General features: G+C 36.7%; 2 protein-coding genes across 16 annotated transcripts in view; both read right to left on the reverse strand.

Annotated features, from left to right (window-relative positions):
- rgs3b (regulator of G protein signaling 3b) overlaps positions 1-14,209 on the reverse strand; it is a 40,219-nt gene extending 26,010 nt beyond the window's left edge. The window contains exons 1-8 of one of the 3 annotated variants that reach the window (XM_083527644.1): positions 14,085-14,209; positions 9,157-9,336; positions 8,583-8,758; positions 2,942-2,992; positions 2,195-2,253; positions 1,670-1,764; positions 1,105-1,173; positions 914-974 (exon numbers count right to left, since the gene is read on the reverse strand). In XM_083527644.1, coding sequence (XP_083383770.1) covers positions 914-974; positions 1,105-1,173; positions 1,670-1,764; positions 2,195-2,253; positions 2,942-2,992; positions 8,583-8,758; positions 9,157-9,336; positions 14,085-14,194 — 801 coding nt within the window. In that variant the 5' untranslated portion in view covers positions 14,195-14,209. Of the gene's footprint in view, positions 1-913; positions 978-1,104; positions 1,174-1,669; positions 1,765-2,194; positions 2,254-2,941; positions 2,993-6,162; positions 6,332-8,582; positions 8,759-9,156; positions 9,337-14,084 lie in introns of those variants that run through there. The other 2 variants (XM_083527643.1, XM_083527645.1) reach the window with 2 other exon arrangements.
- A 3,136-nt stretch (positions 14,210-17,345) lies between these two features.
- Positions 17,346-23,693, reverse strand: part of dnm1b (dynamin 1b) — a 38,288-nt gene continuing 31,940 nt past the window's right edge. For 8 of the 13 annotated variants that reach the window (XR_014531239.1, XR_014531241.1, XR_014531243.1 and 5 more), the window contains one exon: positions 17,346-18,550. Coding sequence is in view for 4 of the 13 variants with exons in the window: in XM_083527668.1 (XP_083383794.1) it covers positions 18,490-18,550 (61 nt within the window). In the remaining 9 variants the exon portion in view is untranslated. Of the gene's footprint in view, positions 18,551-22,327; positions 22,366-23,693 lie in introns of all 13 variants that reach the window. The other 5 variants (XR_014531240.1, XR_014531242.1, XR_014531247.1 and 2 more) reach the window with 1 other exon arrangement.

Here is a 23,693-nt window from a genome sequence, read left to right on the forward strand (position 1 = left end):
CATGTCCAGAAACAGCACATCAGCACAGACAGAGAGTGCAAAAAAGACAATGCAATAAATACTTTTTTATACAAATCAAATATCCACTTGTGTAAGGGGTAGCTCAGTGGTTAAGTTGCTGGGTTACTGATCGGAAGGTCGGGGTGGGGGGGGGGGGGATTCAAGCCCTCGTAAAAAATTATCAAGCTTGGATCAAGCTTAATCAAGAGCAATGACCACTCTTGGACCAAGGCCCTTAACCCTCTGTGCTCCAGAGGCACTGTCTGTGCTCGGACCCCAACTTCTGGGATATGCGAAGAAAGAATTCCACTGTGCTGTAATGTATATGTAACAAATAACAGCTATTCTTCTATTCTTTATTTACTTAGTGCCTATTAAGTCTTGTCTTATGCTGCTATAATTATTCCCTATAGCTATCATGCTATCAGCAGATGACCAGACAAATGAAACCCAATGCTTTCTTTACAAATATCTTACAAAGACCATTATATCCATAGTAACTATATTAGGCCATTGTAATTATATCAGAATCAGAATATTTTATTGATCCCACAGGAAAATTGTATATATATTTTTATAAACACCGACCAGGCATAAGATTATGACATAACCGGTGAAGTGGATAACGCCTGATTTTCTGGTATATATTAAGCAGCAAGTGAACATTTCGTAATCAAAGTTGACGTGTTAAAAGCAAAACAAAATAGTCGAGAGAAAAATGTAAGTGATATGGGTGAAATTGTGATTTCTAGGACAGAGCATCTCCAAAACTGCAGCTCTTTTGGAATTTTCCTGGTCTGCAGTGTTCAGTATCTATCAAAATTGCTGAAGAAGTCATCAAGACACAGGGTCAGGGTCATCAGGGTCAGGACTGTTTTAGCAGTATTTCATATATTATAACTAACATTTATACCTTTGCAGAAGTGATGAGAGAGTTAATACCAAAACTCATACAGCCCAGGAACTCACTCTTTCTGCTGGAACAAACACATTCGATTCTTAATATAACATAAGTTTATAAAATGGGGAAGGAAAAATTATATCTGTTGTGGGTTTGCTCAAAAAATTGGGCACAAATTTATTCAAAACAGTAAAAAGAGCCACCTAGATGTCCGACGACGATTCCAAGCGGTCACCATCAGTCTCTTCAGTTGCTTGTCCTCACCTAAGTCTCTGTATAGAAACATCAAAACCCTTGTTTACTTCGCAAAACATGTAGAAGAAAATAATAATTGCGCCCCTCTGCAAAGGGCTCCTGTGTCCTAAGAGGAAAGGTTTTTCCCTATAATGCAGGATGTTCCGCAGAAATAGGTCCAATGTTCAAGAGATGCATTTAGAGATAGAAAAAAATGACCGAAGGAAAAACGAACAAACCAACACACACTATAAACTAAGATAATGTGACATTTAGCTTGCTCTTTATTTTCATTCATTTTGTGCTTGAAAGCAGATGTAATAAGGCTGCATAACTTCATAGCAATATTTTCCTTTAGTATGCAAATAAGCTCTGTAACAGAAACATGGTTTGAGCATTAAATACACCAAATTATTACCTGCACAGGTTCAGCTGCTATTTTGAATATTTATATATTTTGATATGTAGTAATTTTTGTTATTTTGTTGCTATATCAAAAAATCAGTTAAGGCATATGGTGATTATTGTACTTACAACACAAAGGACTCATTAAAGACAGGACACTTGCAGTTGATGACAGTCCTTGTTTTCTGCCTTTTGCTGTGGTCAACATCTGGAATTAAAGTCACCTGAAATAGTAACTTACACATTAATGCGGTATTTGAACTCAGAAATTTAAGTTTAACATGAAGCCATTTAAGTCATGGACCCAGGTGATGTCACCCAACACATTGTATTTTGGATCTTTTATGCCGTATCTAAAGAGACAGCTGACCTAAATACTCTTTGGGTCTATAATCTTCTGCCCAAAAGCTTCAGGACCTGAAAGTGGGTTCAGTCTGAGGGTAGAGGGTAACATGAAAGGGATGGGTGACAACACTAATATCACTTTGTCATTAATTTCAAAACACAATCTGAAAAATTCAAGGTACACTTAAAGTTTAAAGATACGTTTTCAATATTGCATTGTTCACTTTTTTTTATTTATGTATCAATTTATGTAAATGAGAACTGTCTGTACCAAGCACACAACATACAGTACATTATTAACTGACCTACCTTGACGTATGAGTCACACGGCCTGCACTCCCGTCCCAGCAGACCCCTGGCTTCCAGAACTGTGGGTTTTTGAATAAACAAGTGAAATCTGTTCATTAGTTTCTGCCAAAACACGACACAAATTATCCAAATAAAAATGCAAAACGTTCAAGTGTTTCGAACGAACAATGCGGTGTAAAAGCAGTAGTTTGGATCCCTTTATGAATATAAAAGTTTGTGGACACCTAACCATTTGATGGTGCGTGCTTTTTTAACATCCAATTCCACATTTCATCCCCATTTGCTGTTATAACGAGCACCACTCTTCAGGAAAGATGTACCACTAGATTTTGGTAGTGTGGTTGTGGAGATTTGTGCTCATTCAGCCACAAAAGCTTTAGTAAGGTCAGGTACTGATGTAGGTGAGGTGAGGAGGTCTGGGGTGCCGTCAGAGTTCCAATTCATCTCAAAGGTGTTCAATAATGTTGAGGTCAGGGCTCTATAGCGGGCCACTGAAAAGCTTCCACTATTATCACCCCATGTAAACCATATATTCAGGAAGCAATCAGGGAAGTGAAGGAAAACATTTTGGCTGGATAGATAGATAGATAGATAGATAGATAGATAGATAGATAGATAGATAGATAGATAGATAGATAGATAGATAGATAGATAGATAGATAGATAGATAGATAGATAGATAGATAGATAGATAGATAGATAGATAGATAGATAGATAGATAGATAATGATGGGTTATTGTACTCACTATGAACATGAAGCAGGCCATTTATTGGAGTTACAGTCAATTTTAACTGACCTGCGGGAAAAACATATATTTTAAACACCTGTTTTTGTAACGTATTACACTTTTTCTCAGTTGCTTTGGAGCATTTCTCAAATCATCCTTAATTTTTGCAAACCAGTAAGTGCATTACTTAAAACAATGTGTACAAAGAGCACCACACATTGGATTTCTTGCAAAAGCCAGTACTTTTCTCAAAATCCTTAGTTTATCTCTAAAAAGTATTTCTGTCAATGGACATCTCATTCCCATCAGAATTACATGTGCTTTTGTCACTGTTCACAAACAAGATCGTCAAAATATTTAGTCATGTTGTCAGTAGACCTGTCAGTAGACCTGTCCGGTCTCTTGCAATCAATATAAATCAAATATGCAATCATTTTCAATCACTGTAATCCAAACCATAGTTTATATAAAAAGAAATACTGAAATTGTGCAGCGTCATACTGACAACACGACTAAACATTTTGTCACTGTTCACAAACAAGATCGTCAAAATGTTTAGTCATGTTCAGTCAGTATTTCTTGATATAAACCATGGTTTGGATTATTCATTCATTCATTTTCTCCCGCTTATCCGTAATTCGGGTCGCGGGGGCAGCAGTCTAAGCAGGCATACCCCGCCTTCGACTGCTGCCCAATCCTCACAGCACCGTCCCTTACGCAGGTGGTGAGCCCACTGGAAGGCGGCCCCACGTCACTCCGACGTCACGGACCTTGATATTTCCCTCGTAAGGGACCCCCGGAGCATAGAGGGTTAAGGGTCTTGCTCAAGGGCCCAAGAGTGGCAGCCTGGCGATACCGGGGCTTGAACCCCAGACCTTCCGATCGGCAACCCAGCGCCTTAACCGCTGGAGCCACCACTCCCCCTCCTATATATATATATATATATATATATATATATACAGTGAGGAAAATAAGTATTTGAACACCCTGCTATTTTGCAAGTTCTCCCACTTAGAAATCATGGAGGGGTCTGAAATTGTCATCGTAGGTGCATGTCCACTGTGAGAGACATAATCTAAAAAAAAAAATCCAGAAATCACAATGTATGATTTTTAAACTATTTATTTGTATGATACAGCTGCAAATAAGTATTTGAACACCTGAGAAAGTCAATGGTAATATTTGGTACAGTAGCCTTTGTTTGAGGTCAAACGTTTCCTGTAGTTTTTCACCAGGTTTGCACACACTGCAGGAGGGATTTTGGCCCACTCCTCCACACAGATCTTCTCTAGATCAGTCAGGTTTCTGGCCTGTCGCTGAGAAACACGGAGTTTGAGCTCCCTCCAAGGATTCTCTATTGGGTTTAGGTCTGGAGACTGGCTAGGCCACGCCAGAACCTTGATATGCTTCTTACAGAGCCACTCCTTGGTTATCCTGGCTGTGTGCTTCGGGTCATTGTCATGTTGGAAGACCCAGCCTCGACCCATCTTCAAAGCTCTAACTGAGGGAAGGAGGTTGTTCCCCAAAATCTCACAATACATGGCCCTGGTCATCCTCTCCTTAATACAGTGCAGTCGCCCTGTCCTATGTGCAGAAAAACACCCCCAAAGCATGATGCTACCACCCCCATGCTTCACAGTAGGGATGGTGTTCTTGGGATGGTACTCATCATTCTTCTTCCTCTAAACACGTTTAGTGAAATTATGACCCAAAAGTTCTATTTTGGTCGCATCTGACCACATGACTTTCTCCCATGACTCCTCTGGATCATCCAAATGGTCATTGGCAAACTTAAGACGTGCCTGGACATGTGCTGGTTTAAGCAGGGGAACCTTCTTTGCCATGCATAATTTCAAACCATGACGTCTTAGTGTATTACCAACAGTAACCTTGGAAACGGTGGTCCCAGCTCTTTTCAGGTCATTGACCAGCTCCTCCCGTGTAGTTCTGGGCTGATTTCTTACCTTCCTTAGGACCATTGAGACCCCACAAGGTGAGATCTTGCATGGAGCCCCAGTCCGAGGGAAATTGACAGTCATGTTTAGCTTCTTCCATTTTCTAATGATTGCTCCAACAGTGGACCTTTTTTCACCAAGCTGCTTGGCAATTTCCCCGTAGCCCTTTCCAGCCTTATGGAGGTGTACAATTTTGTCTCTAGTGTCTTTGGACAGCTCTTTGGTCTTGGCCATGTTAGTAGTTGGATTCTTACTGATTGTATGGGGTGGACAGGTGTCTTTATGCAGCTAACGACCTCAAACAGGTGCATCTAATTTAGGATAATAAATGTAGTGGAGGTGGACATTTTAAAGGCAGACTAACAGGTCTTTGAGGGTCAGAATTCTAGCTGATAGACAGGTGTTCAAGTACAGCTGTACTTATTTGCAGCTGTATCATACAAATAAATAGTTTAAAAATCATATATTGTGATTTCTGGATTTTTCTTTTTTAGATTATGTCCCTCACAGTGGACATGCACCTACGATGACAATTTCAGACCCCTCCATGATTTCTTAGTGGGAGAACTTGCAAAATAGCAGGGTGTTCAAATACTTATTTTCCTCACTGTATATATACATATATATATATATATATATATATATATATATATATATATATATATATATATATATATATATATATATATATGTATATATACATTTCTTTGGATTACAGTGATTGAAAATGCACAAAGATGAATTTCGTATGTTTGGCATCTATGAATTTCAGCAGCACAAATCTATTTATTTGACTGCATATTTGAGTTATATTGAATGCAAGAGACCAGACAGGATTAACACTTTTACTGTACTGTAATAGTGTCTGTTCATTTCTTAGTTGTATCTCCATTTTCAGAAATTTTAATTTTGTGTTTTGCTCTGTTGCCAAATGAAGGTTCACAAGATTCACCTTTTACCTATTTTAGACAACTAGTTGATTATTGGTTGATCTGATGCCGTTCCTCTCGCCTTCATTATTCAAATTCAAGATTCATCCGAACAATTAATTAATTCAAGAAACATTTACCAGACAGACAGACAGACAGACAGACAGACAGACAGACAGACAGACAGACAGACAGACAGACAGATAGATAGATAGATAGATAGATAGATAGATAGATAGATAGATAGATAGATAGATAGATAGATAGATAGATAGATAGATAGATAGATAGATCTTTGTTTTATAAAACTATGCAATTTAAGTTAAAACAATAGTTTGAAAGAATGCAGACTCACCACAAGTTTGTAAAATAAATGAGAATTCCATTTGTTACATCACCCAAAGAGCTTTCTCTCTGTTTGTTCACAGTCCATACCAAAAAATACCAAAGCTAAACATCACTCATCACTCACGGGTCTCACTTGGAATAATTTAAGCACATTTAGCCAAGGACAAAAGATAACAGAAGGCAGGCATACATTTAACCGCCTTTCTATTTTTGAAATGCTGATAAGGCAGCTGGAGCTCTGATTGGTTAGGGCTGCTTTAAAAGGAGCACAGGGGGTGTGTCAGCTGTTGTTGTTGTTCCTGCAAAATTACGGTCTATGATCTGAGATCACTTTTGCCATCTCTCTTTCACATGTAACAAATAACTTGAATGACTAAAGAAGGCTAAAACTCTATCGAAATCAATAAAAAGTATTCTAACCTCCTCCCTTCTGTGTGCCTGAGCTGAAAGCTCACACAGACATGTTCAGCTGAGTGTAAAACATGGGGTGGATGGCCTTACAATCGACCTGTTGATGAATTTATGAGATATATAATCTGCTTGTAAAATATAACTAATTTACTGCAATATGTGTATAATACCATTTTTTAATGTTTAACCTTTTTGAAACGCCGTTTTCATACTAAAACAAGGTTTACACTGATGGAAGTTTTCTGTTTAGTCCGTTAATAGACTTTACTCCCCATGAGTTACTCATTAGCCCAACAGGAAATAAACCACTTATAACACCCATGATGCCTCGTTAATTCCTACATCAGGTCATTCCTGATCATCAGATAAGCCCAAGTTCACAGACTGACTCATGTATGGAAACAATAACAGCAGGCCTTGTTATTTTAATGTCATGGGATGACGCATGATCTGGTTTGTGCTGATGTGAAAGATGGTGGTTTGCAGAGCTCCCAGCAAAAGCAGAACGATTTTCATACTTGAGGCAAAGCAATGCGTTTTCATTACGTTGAGAAAAAAGAAATTGAGTAATAATAAATGCAGCAGTACATTTCTAAATGGCGTATTGTTTCAAAGGCGGAATACGTTAATGCAAACTAGGCATTTGTTTCATGTAAAAACACAAGGTGGGGGGTAAACTTTGGACAAATGAGGCAGAGTACAATTAACAAGGCAGTGTTTAAGGCATCTATGATCTTATGAAGAGATCTATGATCTCGCCATAGAAGTAGGAAGCAGCACGATATACAATGACCAAACAAGACGGTTAATGGCTTTGCCAGATTTTCCATAACTGCAAAGATATTGTTTTATTGCAAAAGACTGGCATTAAATGTAATACATTTCCAAAAGTATATGTGCACACAATACTGGGGAATGAACCCCGTCTTTCCAATCATTAACTCAGAGCCTTAGCCAGTGAGCGACCACCTCCCCACCTAGGCTATTCAGTGTCTTCCTTTTTTTAACTCCAGGGGGATTAAAAAAAGAAAATAGGGTTACATATTATAAAGTTTTAAATAAATACCGAAGGGATGACACAGTAACATAGTCTTTAGGGCTTTGGTGTTGCTGGAGGTAGTGAAAGTGTCCATTATTATTAAAGTAGTCCTGCTACTGTTGGATTATGACGCCCTTCAAGGTTGATCCCGAATTTCACAGATAATTAATGCTGCCATCTAGTGGTCACAAAAGTAAAGCTCCAGATTAAAAATCAGATATTTCTGTGTTCTCAGCATTTTAGGTCTACTAAACACAATGCTTTTACTGACTGCCAATGTAAACACCGATCAGGCATAACTTTATAGCCACCCATCAAGCATAACATTATGACTACCCGAATAATATTGTGTTGGTCCCCCTTTTGCTGCCAAAACAGTCCTGACCCATAGAGAATTATCAGCATTAACTTCCTCAGCAATTTGAGCTACAGCAGCTCGTCTGTGGGATCAGACCATACGGGCCAGGCTTCTCTTCCCATGTGCATCAGAGAGCCCAAGACTCTGTCGCCGGTAACCACTGTTCCTTCCTTTTACCACTTTTAAAAGATACTGACCACTGCAGACCGGGAACATCCCACAAAAGCTGCAGCTTTGGGGATGCTCTGACCCAGTCGTCTAGACATCACTTTTGTGGCCCTTGTCAAACTCGTTCAAATCCTTACACTTGCCCATTTTTTCTGCTATCAACACATCAACTTTGAGGACAAAATGTTCTTGCTGCCATGATGAAGAGATAATCAGTGTTATTTATTCGCTGGTCATGATGTTATGCCTGATTGGTGTATACTGAAACACAATACATAGAGGCCTGTACTAATAGACACTATTAGAAGAAGCATACATGTTGTACTGTCTGAAAGTAATAGTCAAACTAGTAAGTGCAAACTAGTAATTCAGCCAATAATAACTCACCAGTTTTTGTTCTGTAGATCTACAGTAGCAAAAATACTGTAAGAATAATTATAAATGTGCTTGCCTCTCCCCCTAAACCCAGACGGGTGAATCTTCCTTTTTCTTCTAGGGGCAGGTTTTGGAGTAGTGCAGGTTGTCCAGGAGGTTTTAACCACTGCTGCTGTTTTTACTTGTGCTCCTGGACTTCTGTGAAGTGCCGTCATCTTCGACTCACTGTTCTCTTGATTACCTGAACAAAAACTGGCATAACCATGAAATAATTTAGATGAAATACTGTAATTAAAATTACTATTATGTCTGGTTTCTTTTTTTTTTTTTTTTTTATGTCCTTAATTTATATCATAGGTTGCTTAGAAGATTCACAGAGCAAAAATTGCATTGTATGGTCTGACAGATACCATTCAATTAATTGTATGATATTTGCTGTAGATATAACTTGTGAATCTTAAATTAAATGCAATTTGTAGTGTAGTTTTTTTTACACACATTTAATAATTCTATAATATGCAATAAAATAATACAATTTTCTTAAATAGGCAGTGAATTTGTCATTTCATTATAGTTGAAAATGTTCCCAATACAAAAATATACAACATTTCAATGTATTTGTTTTGAAGAAAAGGCATTGAGGTGTTTACTTTGAGAGTTGAGAGGGACCTAGCACCCTCCTGTGTTGAACATCTCTTGCTGAAGATTTCCTCTCTGAGCTCTCTGAATGCCCAGTGCATTCGCTCCTCTCTCTGCATGGCCTTTTTACTAATGACCCTTGGTAAAAGTCTGGCTCCCGGACCCAGCATGGCTCTTTAAATGTACTCTTCCTAAAAAAAAGTACCCAAAGTCAGTCAGTGTTTATTATAGTACAGTTGTTTTTTGCTTAAACGTGTACTCCAGATTAAAGGTCGACCGATTCATCTGTTTTGCCAATTAATGATCACTGCTAGATCTTTTAATTTTCCTTGATATTTAATAATATAATTAATATATCTATTTATATTTATTTCATTTAGCATATTTTTCATGATTCATGATTAAGTACTGTTTTTTTTCTTGTAATAAAGTTCAGTACTATTTTGTCATGATTGCCGTGAGTTTACTGGTGATTAATCGCAATTTAATTGCACGTTTATATCTGTTCAAAATGTACCTTGAAACAACACTTTTCAAGTTTTTAATACTCTAATCAGCATGGGTATGGACAAATAAGAAATGCTTTATATAAAATGTATGTTTGTTATTACTGAAACCACCCTAAACATAGAGCATAAAGAACATATGCTTCAAAAGCGTATTTCCTTTGTTTTCTCACTATCAGGAAACAGGTCAGTTAATGCTTTTAGTGACTGCATTTGCACTACAGAGGCAGTAGATAAGGAACATGTTGAACAGTTGCAACAATCCTTTAAAGCAGGGGTTTTCAACCGGTGGTCCGCGGCCCCCTGGTGGTCCGCGGCGGCATTGCATGTGGTCTGTGACAGCCTACATATTTTCACTATTAAAATCACTTTTTTTCCATAATTTATTTTTCCAAACATTTCCAGAATATTTGCACATTAGTGGGAAAACTGAATTTAATGTAAATATCTAAAATATTTAAACTGAGACAGGACAGGCTAGCTTTGCACCTATCAGGCCTATGCTTTGCTAACGTTGTGTTTTGCGTCATATACGTACACATTCATCTTGCGTGCGAAATAGACCAACATCTCGGAGTTAAGAAAACACATTATTCAGGTTTTATTGAATAGACGCTTAATAGTTTTAGTGAATTGAAATTTGGAGTGGAGCTGTTAGCTAACGTTTCTAACTAAGGTGAAGTTTGCTAGTCAGCACCAGCATGGATCGCTTTTTACAATAGTGGGCCGCGGATTACTTGTTAGTCAGAATGGTGGTCCCTGGCACAGAACCAGTTGAAAACCCCTGCTTTAAAGAATGCAAAAGATGTGCTGCTTGTCAAATTAGCACAGCAGCAGCTTAACTAATGACCACAGTGCAGACTGGACAAATTAATACAGGAAGATGGAGCTAATGTGCAAAATCATAACAAAGATTACTGTTTGGGTATTTACTGTAAATCAGCAAGGTGTCCGAAGTTCATGTGTTCTTTATTTGGAAAACACCACCTTATGAAAGAAAAGTGTGATTGCACCATCTGGGTCTAATTAAACAGATCTTGCATGGATGAATAAAGACTCATGACAGCTCAGCGTGAGATCTTTTGGAATGATTGACTCTCAGAGTGTTCCTCACACATCACTGGTCCTGTGCAAAACATCTAGGCAACTAAACTTGTTATCATCTTGTAGGGGCTTCATCACCAGTTCCAAAGGTAACAAAGATTCAGTTTTTAAGCCATTAAATCACTTATCCTAAGTAATACATGTACAGAATGATTTCATGCGACATTTTCTTTGGTAACTTTAATAAATAAATGTATATATTCATCCAGTACTCTGACCTCTGACCTGGGGAAAATGACTAAAACTTTGCAAGGTCTTTAGCAGCACCTGATACATCTTTTTAACTAAAAATGAAGGTCCAAAAACAAAAACAAAATGCTGTAGCTTCTTTTTTGGTGGCTTTCGAGTGTAGTTGAGCTGTGATCATTTGAAACCAAGGAGCTCTTTTATAGTAAGTGTTATGGTATAACATGGTTGTGTAACCAAATTATTTATATAATGCAATGAGTTGCAATCCAGAGATATGGCCAGTGTGCTCATTGTATATTTAATGAGTTGTGTAAATTGGGACATCTGGTGTTCAAATAGTGCAATTGCATGAGGTGCATAATTAATAAAATTGTTAAAGCACAAGATCATCAAAAATTACCACATTGCACATTGTCAATTTTTTTGCATTGTCAAGCACCAGATCACTATGTATCACCGCACACAAATTAAGTTTTGATTTTAGTTTTATAGGTGGTTTACTGCTTACTTCTCAATAACACTTTATTCTATTCTGTACATAGCACTACTTCATTTTGAAAGAATGCTATTAGCTGTGTACTGTACTACATATTTTATGAGTAAAATTTTGAATTGTAATTACAAAAAAGTTCAAAAGAATACATTTATGAATAGAAATTAATTGTAATTAACTGCTATGACAAGAAATTTCTTTTTTTTTTTAAATCTCAGTACCAAAAATTAATAATGAACTTATACATTAATAATTTGGTCAGAGTAATGACATGTAATGTTTTGTGCAAAATGTTTTGGACATCGACACTCAAACTCCAGAAAAATGTAGGTAAAGTGTGGCACCAGCGGGTTAATTACATAATATGTAACCATGAAGTTATTAGGTAACCTTTTGGAACTGGCCAACTCAGCCACATGACCATTGTGATGGAAGTAAATAATTAAATATATGAATTTCTAAAGAAGAAAAAAATAGCTGGGAAAAAAATTTTAATACAGTTTTGTTTTGTTTTTTATCTTTTTTCATGTTTTTTTATTATTATTTTCACAATGCTAATCGACTACCTACTTAGACTGAATGATGCATTGTGCTCCATTATGTTGCATTCAAGGCAAACTCGAAACTATCAAATAAAGGCAACCAAAAACTTTAGAAACTTTAGATTTTAGAAAGTAGTCACCATTAGAATTATTTTTATTATCAGATAAGCTACTTGTTGCTGTACTGCAATTTCAGTCCAAAGTTGCATGAATATTTGAAGCTCAAGAAACCCACTCAGGCCTGTCACTGCAAACAGGTACTGAGCATAGTTTTGAGAGATCTACATGCTCAGACAGATGTGCTTCATGAAGGCATCCATAATATTTCCCCCAGGGTGGGAGATAACATTATTACAAAAAGCTAATTACCCTTGAGTACTAGAAATGCAGCAAGGTTGCAACCAGGCAATGCTAGTGAATTGTCCCTTCAATTTGAAAGTTCTGTATATCAACTGAGTTTTTTTCTTCTCAGCTTCATTAACATTAAACGAGTCGTACACTATATTCATAAAATATGCTCTAGATGATTCTGCTGTATGTATGTTGGTATTAATTATAATAATTGTAATAGTTATTAATGTCACTGAAAAATCCAATAATAAGGTTTTGCTTTGGTATTTAAAAGCAAACCGTGGAATCTCACTGCTACCTTGTGCTTGAAATTGTTAAAAATGTCTCATAATCATTATCACATTATAATTATTATATGTTAGCTAAAGACCACAGTGTCCTGTTACAAAGTTCTCACAGGAATAAACCAATTACAGCAAACAAATCTGTACCTGACTCACAAAACTATATATATATATATATATATATATATATATATATATATATATATATATATATATATGACTTCCTGCGTGTTCTATATATATATATATATATATATATACATACACACATACACACATACACACACACATACACACACACACACATACACACACACACACACACACACACACACACACACACACACACACACACCTCTGAGCAGTTATGTAGCAGATAGATGATTATATGGTCACTGTTATATGATTTAGCCAAATACCTTGGAAAAACAAAAGGTGCCAATTTTAACCAATTAGGGGCTTTCACTGAGATGCTGTAGAAGTATCATATTTGGCTCCCCAAAGAGATACAGGTGGGTACAGACAGACAGACAGACAGACAGACAGACAGACAGACAGACAGACAGACAGACAGACAGAGACAGAAAGAAAGAAAGAAAGAAAGAAAGAAAGAAAGAAAGAAAGAAAGAAAGAAAGAAAGAAAGAAAGTGAATAGTACAGGTACAAAGCAATGAAGCATCACCCAGAAGTGCAAATTAGTAGCATTGTGCAGTTGCATATGTAAATATATGCAGAGCAATTAAATATAACGACTATGGGCAATGAAAATGAGTAGATTAAAAATGTGCACGTGTGTAATGCATAATACAAAGTATGTAGAAAAATATGATACATAAGTACAATATATGAGATTTGCAATTGTATGTACAGCAGTATCAAGATAATACATCATGTATATACAGATATACACACATATAAGATTAATAAGAATATACTGAGAAGTTACAGATATGCACCCCTGAAAATTGCAAAACAAAAAAGATTGATCCAGTCTTGAACACAAAGGCAAATTAAGTTTGGATTTTAGTTTTATAGGTGGTTTTACTGCTCATTTCTCAATAACACATCATTCTATTCTGTAAATAACAATACCGCAACTGAATACTGGTGTTACTGAATACTGTATTAGGCATTAAACCAGTGCCTGATTGTAGTCAAGTCTGGGGGTCCCCAGTTGTTGTGTAATTCATATATTTTTTACTAAAATAATCTTGGGGAGCCCCTTAAGTTTATTTTTTATTTGTCAAAAGGGGTCCCTAATGCCTTATAGGGGGAATCCCGTCAGAGTCCTTCAAAACAAAACCCAACTCTGGACACCTCTGTCTTAGAACAACATAAAAAAAACTAAGCATCTGACATGTTCTTGAAGCTCTTGGCCCCTTAATGCTTTAACAGGAACCGCACGTTTTCTTTAACCTTCTCAAAAAGCCATCCATCATTTCTCTGATTATCTACAGTACAAACTCTTACCTTTTATCCGCGGACTTCCTGCGTGTTCTGCGGCTCTCCATCTCTGCAGCGCGGGCGGACACGGCGTTCACAGCGTCCCGCTGGAGGTTCACAGGAGCCGCCTCTCGCATTCAAACCCCGGACGCTGCGCAATCGTCCACCAATCCAGGCGCTGCATTTTAAAACCGCTGTCTGCGTCCCCCCTCGCGCTCTTCCTGACTATACAATGCTCCAAACAGTACTGTCAGATACTTCATCCGTCTCCAGAGGGTCTCATGAAGACTTCCACTGTGGCATACTGTTCAGCAGTGAGGTCAGCCAGAGCCAGATTTGCACATATATAAAACCCAAAGTCATAACATTAATTACATTCACAATAATGTTTCATTAGGCAGTGTTTGTTTCATTAGGCAGTGTCTCGCACGCCCCCATGCGGCAGGGGCAATGACTGCATCTCATGCTGTTTTTTTATTTTATTTTTTATTCGCTTTTCTTTCATATTTCTGCAGTATATGCAGTGTTTCAATAGCAAGAAGGCTAAATATCTTTTACACATATATGCCTTTTACCCAAGATATGCCTGATTCATCCTGACACATTATCTCTGGATGGAGTTCAATTGGAGACCACTTTGTCGAGCTGAGGATCGTTTCACTTAGACAGCCTAAAGATCCATGAAGTTACTATAAGGATGAATTTGGGATTTCTGCTACAATGGCAACCTGAAGCAATGAACAGTTCTGCATCAAACCCATCACTGGACTGTACACCTCAACAATGATGGAAATATAATTAATGGAAATTCAGTACCACCCAGATGAGGATGGGTTCCATTTTGAGTTAGATTCCTCTCAAGTTTTCTTTCTAATACCATCTCATGAAGTTTTTCTCCACTGTCTCCACTGGCTTGCTCATTAAGGATAAACGTATAGACTCTAAACGTAAAAAAAAAAAAAAAAAAAAATTTGCTTCTTTGTCTCTGTAAAGCTGCTTTGGGACAATGTCCAATGTCCAAATATAGAATTAATACTGAATTAAATTATATTTAATATGTGAAATTAAGTGTATAATTTAGAAGGCAATTACTCACACATTAAAAGCCTTGCTCTGGCTCTGGCTGTCCAAGATGCGTTTGTTCCTCCCTCATACAGATTACAGGTTACAGATCAGAGAAAATGCTTTGTTTTAAAAAATTCAAAGAATGTTATTATATTTATTTGTTATTGGCAAATAACAGTCAAGGCACTGCCTCATCACTGTCTCGCCTGCCTCTTTAACTTTTTAGCGAGGTAGTATGCAGTTTAAAATATCTTGTAGGGTGTTGGAAAAAATACCTCAATGCAAGAGGTTAGTTCATATTTTTATGCTAATATCTCAAGTTCTCAGTCTTTTTGTTCGTCAGGAAACCAGTTCAACTGTAAAATACTTACAGGACCTTTGTTTAAATATGTTCAATGATAAATGCTGTAAAGAAGCCATCAAGCTTTTTTTTATACCTGACCATTTTACTCACAGAACGTATCGAGAATGCTAAGTGGATGCTGATTATTTTTGTTAAGGTTTGTAAGAAAGATTAACCGCATATTAGGAATTATATCCATCTTTTTTCCATGAGGGATGCAGAACCTGTTGAGGACATGCTAGAACAGTTGCACAATTTGGAAATACCAATCAGACTGAAATACATGACTTTGAAATGGGAGGAGGAAACCAAAGCAACCAGAGAAAACAATCGAAGCTCAGCGAGAACATGCAATCCCCCCCCCCACACACACACCAAAACACAGGGTAAACGTTGTCTAAAACTAAACAGATCATTGTGTTCTGGAGGGAAGAAAACAATCTGGGCCTGTTTGCTCACTTGGGCCCCAGACTTAATAACTCCTGTAGTGTCTGGTGTTGCCAGGAATCAGTGAAGAACTTAAAATCTTTTTTCCCCTCAACTTTTGAACAGTAGGATGCAGTGTAAATGTACTGTAGCAAATGAGAAGGACAAAGGACTGGTGGAAAAAAAGCATATACTAGTGTGGTCATTTTCATTTTGAAATGAATGATGTGTTCACATCTTTAAGTACTTTATAATCAGATTCATGCAAAACCAATAACCCTTTTCCAAAGTGAGCATGATGTGATAAAGCAAAGCAGTAATTTACCCAATAGAAAAAAAACAAGTCTTGAACACCCATTAAGGCTTTTGCCCAGTTGGGGGTCAGTGCCAAAAATTCAGGACAAAAGAACGTGCTTGTCCATAAACGACGGCTTAACGACTAAAGGGATGACCTTCATTATGATGCAAAAGTAGAAGAACATTTGATCATCAACATAACATAGACTTGCTGGAGCCTATTTGCAAGTAAACACAAGGGAAGGTGGGAGCTGAGAGGTGAAATCAATGGTCATGAGTTCAAATCCCAACCACACCAACCTGCCAATAAAAAAACAGCATACCGGTTGTAATTATGTTCAATTTCTTCTAGGTAAATGTGTGTTGCATAAACCTACTTTAGCCTCTTTCTTCACAAAACCCATGAGGTTAAACATATTTAGTTAATCTTGCACAGAACTGTGCCTCATTGTGCAAGTATGCCATTGGAACCAGATGTATGGTGTACTTTCTGGGTTTCAAGTCACTGGAGACATGAAACAAATGCAGGACACTTGGTTTGGGGTAAAGACCCTCCACTGTATGGAGTTTTTTCCGGATTTGGAATGACTTAAATCTCAAAGATATTCATAGAAGACTATTCGACTTGGATATTTGATGATTATTTATCATCTAACATAATTAGTTTAACAATTAGGAACATGTTTTTCTTTACTAGTTGAGTACTGATTTTAAAGATGAAAGTAAGATGTGTGGATTCTTGACTCTTAGGAACTGTGTTTCTGGTGAGACTGTTAATTGCTTATTTGGGACTTCCTGTTCCTCTGATTTGAAGCGAAACCTGCAATGAGCAGCTCTACAGTGAACTGCTTAAATCTTGCAGAGACATGCTGTCGCTCTGGAGTGCCCCCAAATGGCAGGAATGCACATAACACAAACACAAACTGTACAAAATTAGATAACATTAAAAAAAATTACAAAACAAAAAAAAGAGAAACGTTTTAGGTTTGCAATGTAGTTAATTTTCGACCTAGGTGTAAATGTGCATAGAATTGTGCATAAATAAGCCTGGATTCATAGCAATTCTCATTATTGAAGATGTTTGAATGAGAACACAATCTGATGTCTACATTCTTAAAATAATTTCCTTGCAATAAATAAATGTACGCTTACATGTCAACATCTTCAACAGTTTAATGAAACCACAACGCACTGGCCAGTTTTTCAGGCTGGGCCAATGGCAATAAGATACAGTAGGCCATATGAGGCACAAGACACAAAACAGATTCCCTTTTTTTTAATTTAAATAGAACAACTTGAAAATCACAGATCACTCTTCTGTTTACAGTTGCTTCTTTCACTTTTTTATTAGCTACCCAATTATTGTGCACAAAGTAATAGAAGACAAACTCCCAGAGATGCATCACAAGCACACACCAGCACAATACGAATCTTTCTACAACACATAAAAATAGTGTGAAACAGCATTTTACTCATTCTCCCATTTGTGTGGGGGGTTGATGGGATATTTTGCTTTCATTTATACTGAATAGCTCACACTCTAACCAAGAAATAATTATAGTCAAGCTTGAATAAATTCATGTGGGGCAGCATAAATCTCTTATAATTTGGACAACAAATTTCATCAGACATATATATAAATATACACAATGTGAATCCTTCACCAAAAAATGATGCCTAATACGAAAAGAAAGCTAGAGGGAGTCCAGCCTCAGGATTTCATTGCATAATATTAACTAACTTCTATAGCTTTTATTAGTGATGTATTACTTTAAATATGATAGAGCTGCTGGTTTTGCTCGTGCACACAGAATTATTACACGTACATGGCTGATAGATATAACAAAACATTCAGCACCACTGAATATTTAACTCTGCCTCAGATGGAGGTTTAAAGCAAGTGTACAGTAAACCGTGTCTGTGATATGACAAACAAGGCAAAATGTCTGCAGGCAATTTCTTTAGTGACAGCTCAAATACAGAACACATCGACATTATCTATTGTGTAAACATAGAAACACTGCACGGCACCTTCATTACAAATAACACTCGACTTAACACCGTGATATGAGTCCACACGGGGCATTCGTCTTGGAAATAGTGTGGTTCATTCTTTCATTCTTCTGTAATCCCTGCTAGTATCCCTCTACATCTAATCACACAGGAATAATAAGTACTGTAAACAAATCTTCATAGCAAATAGATAGATAGGTATCAATTTATCTGTCCTTGTTGTCCAGACATTATCATCCTCTTGGTCAGAGTAAAGGCAGTGGAGAGGGGGAGAGGAAAGATGGGTTTCTACGAGTCAAACGAAGGATGAGGGCTCTCCCCATGAGAAGGGCTGCCTTTGCTTGGACGGCTGGGTGAAAAGAGAAGAGCGTGTAGAGCGAGGAGAAACAAATGGTCGGGAGAAAAAACAGAAGCATGAAATAACCCACAAACAACATTTGTATAATATTTTTACACAATATTGACAGAAAAAAGCAGTACTCTTATTTGCCATTATTGAGATTTTTTAATCTTCATCTATCTTTTTGTTTTATCTTAAATGAGCTTTAAATGTAGACTCATGAGGGAGGAACTGCTTGAGTGTACAAACCTCACTGACAAACAAAAGTACAACTCGAAACTTTTTTCTGAATTTTACACCAGATACATGAAAGGAATACAGTGTAGTGATTCCTCAACTTCTACATCTAATACATGTCTACAGGATGATCGATTACCACAGATTTTGATCTGTTTACCCATACTGGGAAAAGTAAGCAAAACCTGTCAGATTAAAGTTAAATCATAAATAATAATTTTACAATAAAGAATTATATAAGATTGAATGTTGAAAAGGATGTACCTTAGATGTACTTACATATGATTTCTTATTGAGGGATGTGCAAATAAATCCCTAAATCTTAATATTTATTCTTGCTGCAAATTTTGGCATGATTGCTATATTTGGGAATTCATATTATGTAATCAGAGTTTGAATATTATAGCAGTGTAGCTACCCCCCCCCACCCCCTGCAAGTGTCTATAACATCCTCAGCTGTTTCCATTTTCTCCATAATTGTTGAAAGATTTATGATCAAACTCTTGATGTCACCCATATGAGGATGGGTTCCCCTTTTGAGTCTGGTTCCTCTCAAGGTTTCTTCCTCATAACATCTAAGGGAGTTTTTCCTTGCCACAGTCACCACGGCTGCTCATCATGGATAAATGCACACCATTCACCTTAACTGTTGATTTCTGTAAAGCTGCTTTGAGACAATGTCTGTTGTGAAAAGCGCTATAGAAATAAACTTAACTTGACTTGACTTGATAATTGGTCAGTGTTTAATATTCCTCCATGGTTCCCATTAGTGATTTAGCAAAGAATTTCAATCAGTTGATTTAGTTTTCTTCATTTCATGTTTGAGTTTCCAGTTTTGATTTCTGTCTGTCTATAAGTCTTGTGGTTTGCTGATCACATTGCTGACTTATTGCCATTTTACTGTTTTCCATTTTTGACATCGGTTTGGATTTGTCTTCCTTTTCTATATTAATAAAATGCTCTTAAATGCATTTGCATCCCTTTGTATCACAATAAATGACAAACAGGGATCGCTTTCTTTTCTCAGTGCAGGGAATTATGTCAAAATCTTTGTCCTTAGTAATCTCACATATGATACAGATGCAGAAGACAAAAAATAGGTTTCAGAACATGTATTCCTTCAACTTATAGCCACCATTATTTGAGGTACCCAGGTTATTGCTGGTTTTAATAAAAATAATAATAATAATAATAAAGCTGCATGCTGGTTGATCTTAACATGTGGGGCAGTAGGGGGAAAAGGTCAGTAAGGCTAATATGGAATAAAGACAGCAAGGATAAGCCAAAGACATCTAGCATTCATGTGCTTTTATATTACAGTATTCAGAGAATGTATACTCTGTCTAGTGCTAAAAAATCACATCATCTGCTTTATTTATAACATATTATGTGTAAAGCTTGTGCTGTTACTGCCATTGATAACCACAAGACTATCAGTGACACCATTAGTGTGTTCTACCTGCTTCCTGATTGGTTAAAGGACATGGATACCTTTAAGTAAACACGTGCACCTAGATGAGTTGCATCCCCTGGGTGTGTGAAGTTGTGTGGGTTTGTATGAGTGTGTAAATGTGTGTCTGAGGAGACAAAGAGGCCGTAGTTCCCTTCTGCCTAAATGGCCCAGGGTTAAAAGTCTGTAATGAAATCGGTGGATCTTTTGGGTCTTGTTGGTGATGCTGGAACACGCCGACTTCAAAGATGACAACGAGGAGAACAATGAATGCAAATGCAGAAGACAGAAAAGACAGAACAAACTATCAAGGACACACAAACATAATTGTCAATGGACACCGACAAAGACAAATTGAGATGAGTACAACAGACAATGAACCTATATATAAAAACAGCATGGCCATATTGATTAATTAAGTTTTTTAATTCCATTCCTTGGTCTTTTTGGAAGTCCTTACTCATAAAATGCCATATAGAACAGTGTTAAATTAGTATTACTCAGATTCTTTTATATCACTTTTAAAATACAAAAGCATTTTAGTCATCCAGTTCAAATGGCAATTAATTCGGTGGTTATAGTCAGAAGGTGAGTCATGTCTAGACTCAAACTGCAGTTTTTGGATGTTTATGATCAAATAAGTTATTTGTGATTGACTATATTGAAAATGAAATAGCTCATATATCGACAGAATCGAAAAACCTTTGTAGATTTCAAAATGCATTCCATAATACTGATTTAAAGGATATCAAGGTATCTGTTACAGACACCGTTAAGGATTTTTTGCTGTCAGTTAGCTGTTACTGACCCAAGGCACACATCCAAAACACAAGCCTAGACCAATCACTGGAGGTGGTAGTGTAAAATAAATTTATGGGCATGTTGTTAGGCAATTAGAGATATTGCCTTCTTGTCCAGGTCAGATATTTTTTTTGTATAACCTTGAGTACCTCAGAGATGGGATTATGAATTCAATAACAGCTGATTAAATAAAAACAATAATTCTTAGTAGCATGGAAGATTGTTATCGTAAGGCACTGCATCACAATGTTCAACTAAACAAACCCAACAGAGTACAGAATGGAACCAGGATTAAAAGATAAACGAGGCCCACATGGCAGACATGGGAACCGATTTCATATGTAATACCCCCTAATGTTGTTTAAATACTACACACTTCCTGCTATTGTTCCTTTACTCACATAATTTCCCTCTCTGATTACAGAAAAAGCATAAAAAATTCCATGTAGCCTCCATCTCAACTAGCGTATATCACTTGGCTGATCTGGCTAGCACCATGAGTAGATTCCACATACAAAGATACAAAAACATACATGTGGATGTGTAAAATAATATATATATATATATATATATATATATATATATATATATATATATATATATATTAGCAAACAGTTAAAGTCTGGTAGTGCAGTCTTTTGTGTTTTGTGAGAGAAAACCAAATACAGGTAGTCGTCGACTTACGACCACGATTGGGACCGACAGACCGGTCGTAACACGTAGAGTAGAACGTACGCTGCGGCTAGCGATTGTGGTCGTAAGTCAACGACTACCTGTAGAAGTCTCAATTATAAGTTGATTGATAAGTTGATATTGATTGTGTGTTCTCTTAGCTGCTCTCTGCTCAGTTGAGAAAAAAATCATCCTTTCTGACTGAAGAACACTACAAGGTAGGTTTCGTTTTGTATAGTATGCTCCTTTCTGCTACTACAGTACATTATCTGGACATAGCTCTTTCCATTCTGAATATAACAGAGGCGACATAGAAGCTACATAAGAAGTTCAATAAACAAAAACCTCCAAAACTAGCTAACAAACTAGACTTCTATTGATGGTATTGTAAGTAGTTACATGGCAAGGAATCACAAAGTGTGCAGAGAAAGCCTATCAAATGAAAATACTGAACCATATCTTTTTGAGTTTGTTACTTAAATCCAGAGATGAACAGAAAACAGGGACTAGGGTCATTTAGTTAGATTTGAATGATGAAAGCATAAGTATGTGAAAGGTGACTGGACATGAATCCATGCACAGGAATAATAATGATGCCACACAAGAACAATATGCATAAAACATACCATGTTGTGGACCTCCTCATTGGTCACTAATAGAAATTCTGAAAGAATAACCGGAGTCATTGTGGGAGGCATTTAATCAGAATGAGGGTTGGGTAAAGTGGAGAGGAACAGCTAAGGAATCAACATCAACAATTTTCTATTCTTGTGAAAATGCCTGTGTGTTAATAACACCCCCTTTCTTTGTTTTCTCTCAGTTCTTTATTGAATAGCGTACAATTAGAGCATGATCTCACAAAACTGATTGTGTGGAAACAAATGCTGATGAAGGATTATGTAATCATGAAATGACATCATAATGGTTCACAACAGGGTTAGGAGTGAAGCTAAGGTAAGCAGACAACTCAGACAATGATGGTGTGTGACTGTGATATGACATGAAGTTAATGACCTTGACTGGATTGTGTAGAGTAACAGTGGAAAGGGGAGACAAGAAGAAGAAGAAGCAGAAAAGAACCAAAGTAATCCTTTTCCTTAGTGTGAAAGGATCAGGTAGTGATCAAGATACTGAAATCTTTGAGACAATATAAGGAAGGAAGTTTGTAGATCATCGCTCTCTTCATCAACATCACAAAATGCTATACATTATTTGCAAATAATTCCTTGAAGAAATCCTACAGAAATCCTGCTTATCTCCATTAGCTTTAATTAAACACACACACTCACACACACACACACACACACACACACATACACACACACACACACATACACACACACACACACATACACACACACACAGCTACCAATGTTTATGTAAAATTCGCCTACAGTTTTAACATGATATCCTACAATTTTGACAACTTTGCACACTGAAGTGGATACATTCCTTTTTTTTTATATATATGCATTAAGTAAAAAAAAGAGGGATTGAATTAAATAATAATTGAATTCTTGTGATTATAACATGTAATATAGTTTTGTTTTGGTTTTTTTATTCCATGTTTTGTTCAGGTGAAATATACTGGATTAATATTTTCTTACAGTATAATATCGGTATATAAGTCAAAAATAATTTGGTCAAATGTTTTTTTTTCTTAATTTAAAGCAGTGTTTCAGATTTTTTTGCATTATTGACTTCTATACAATTCTGCAGTGCACCACACAAACTCTCTTAGGCTTTACAGATTTTGCTTCATTATCACAAATAATACTGAAAATCTAAATCTCTCTCTCTCTCTTTTTTCACTTGTATATCTTTATAAATCTTTTAAAGGATTAAGTCTGCTTTAATGAATCATTCTTTATTAGGATCTATCTTAAATCATTAACTTGAAGAATTATGATTTAGGTTTCCGTTTAACATTATGTGAAGAAACGACTGGCAGTGTTTACAACTTTGATCGGCTACAAAATAAGTGCTCAGGAT

The sequence above is a fragment of the Silurus aristotelis genome, assembly GCF_946808225.1.
Source record: "Silurus aristotelis genome assembly, chromosome: 23".
Classification (NCBI taxonomy): domain Eukaryota; kingdom Metazoa; phylum Chordata; class Actinopteri; order Siluriformes; family Siluridae; genus Silurus; species Silurus aristotelis.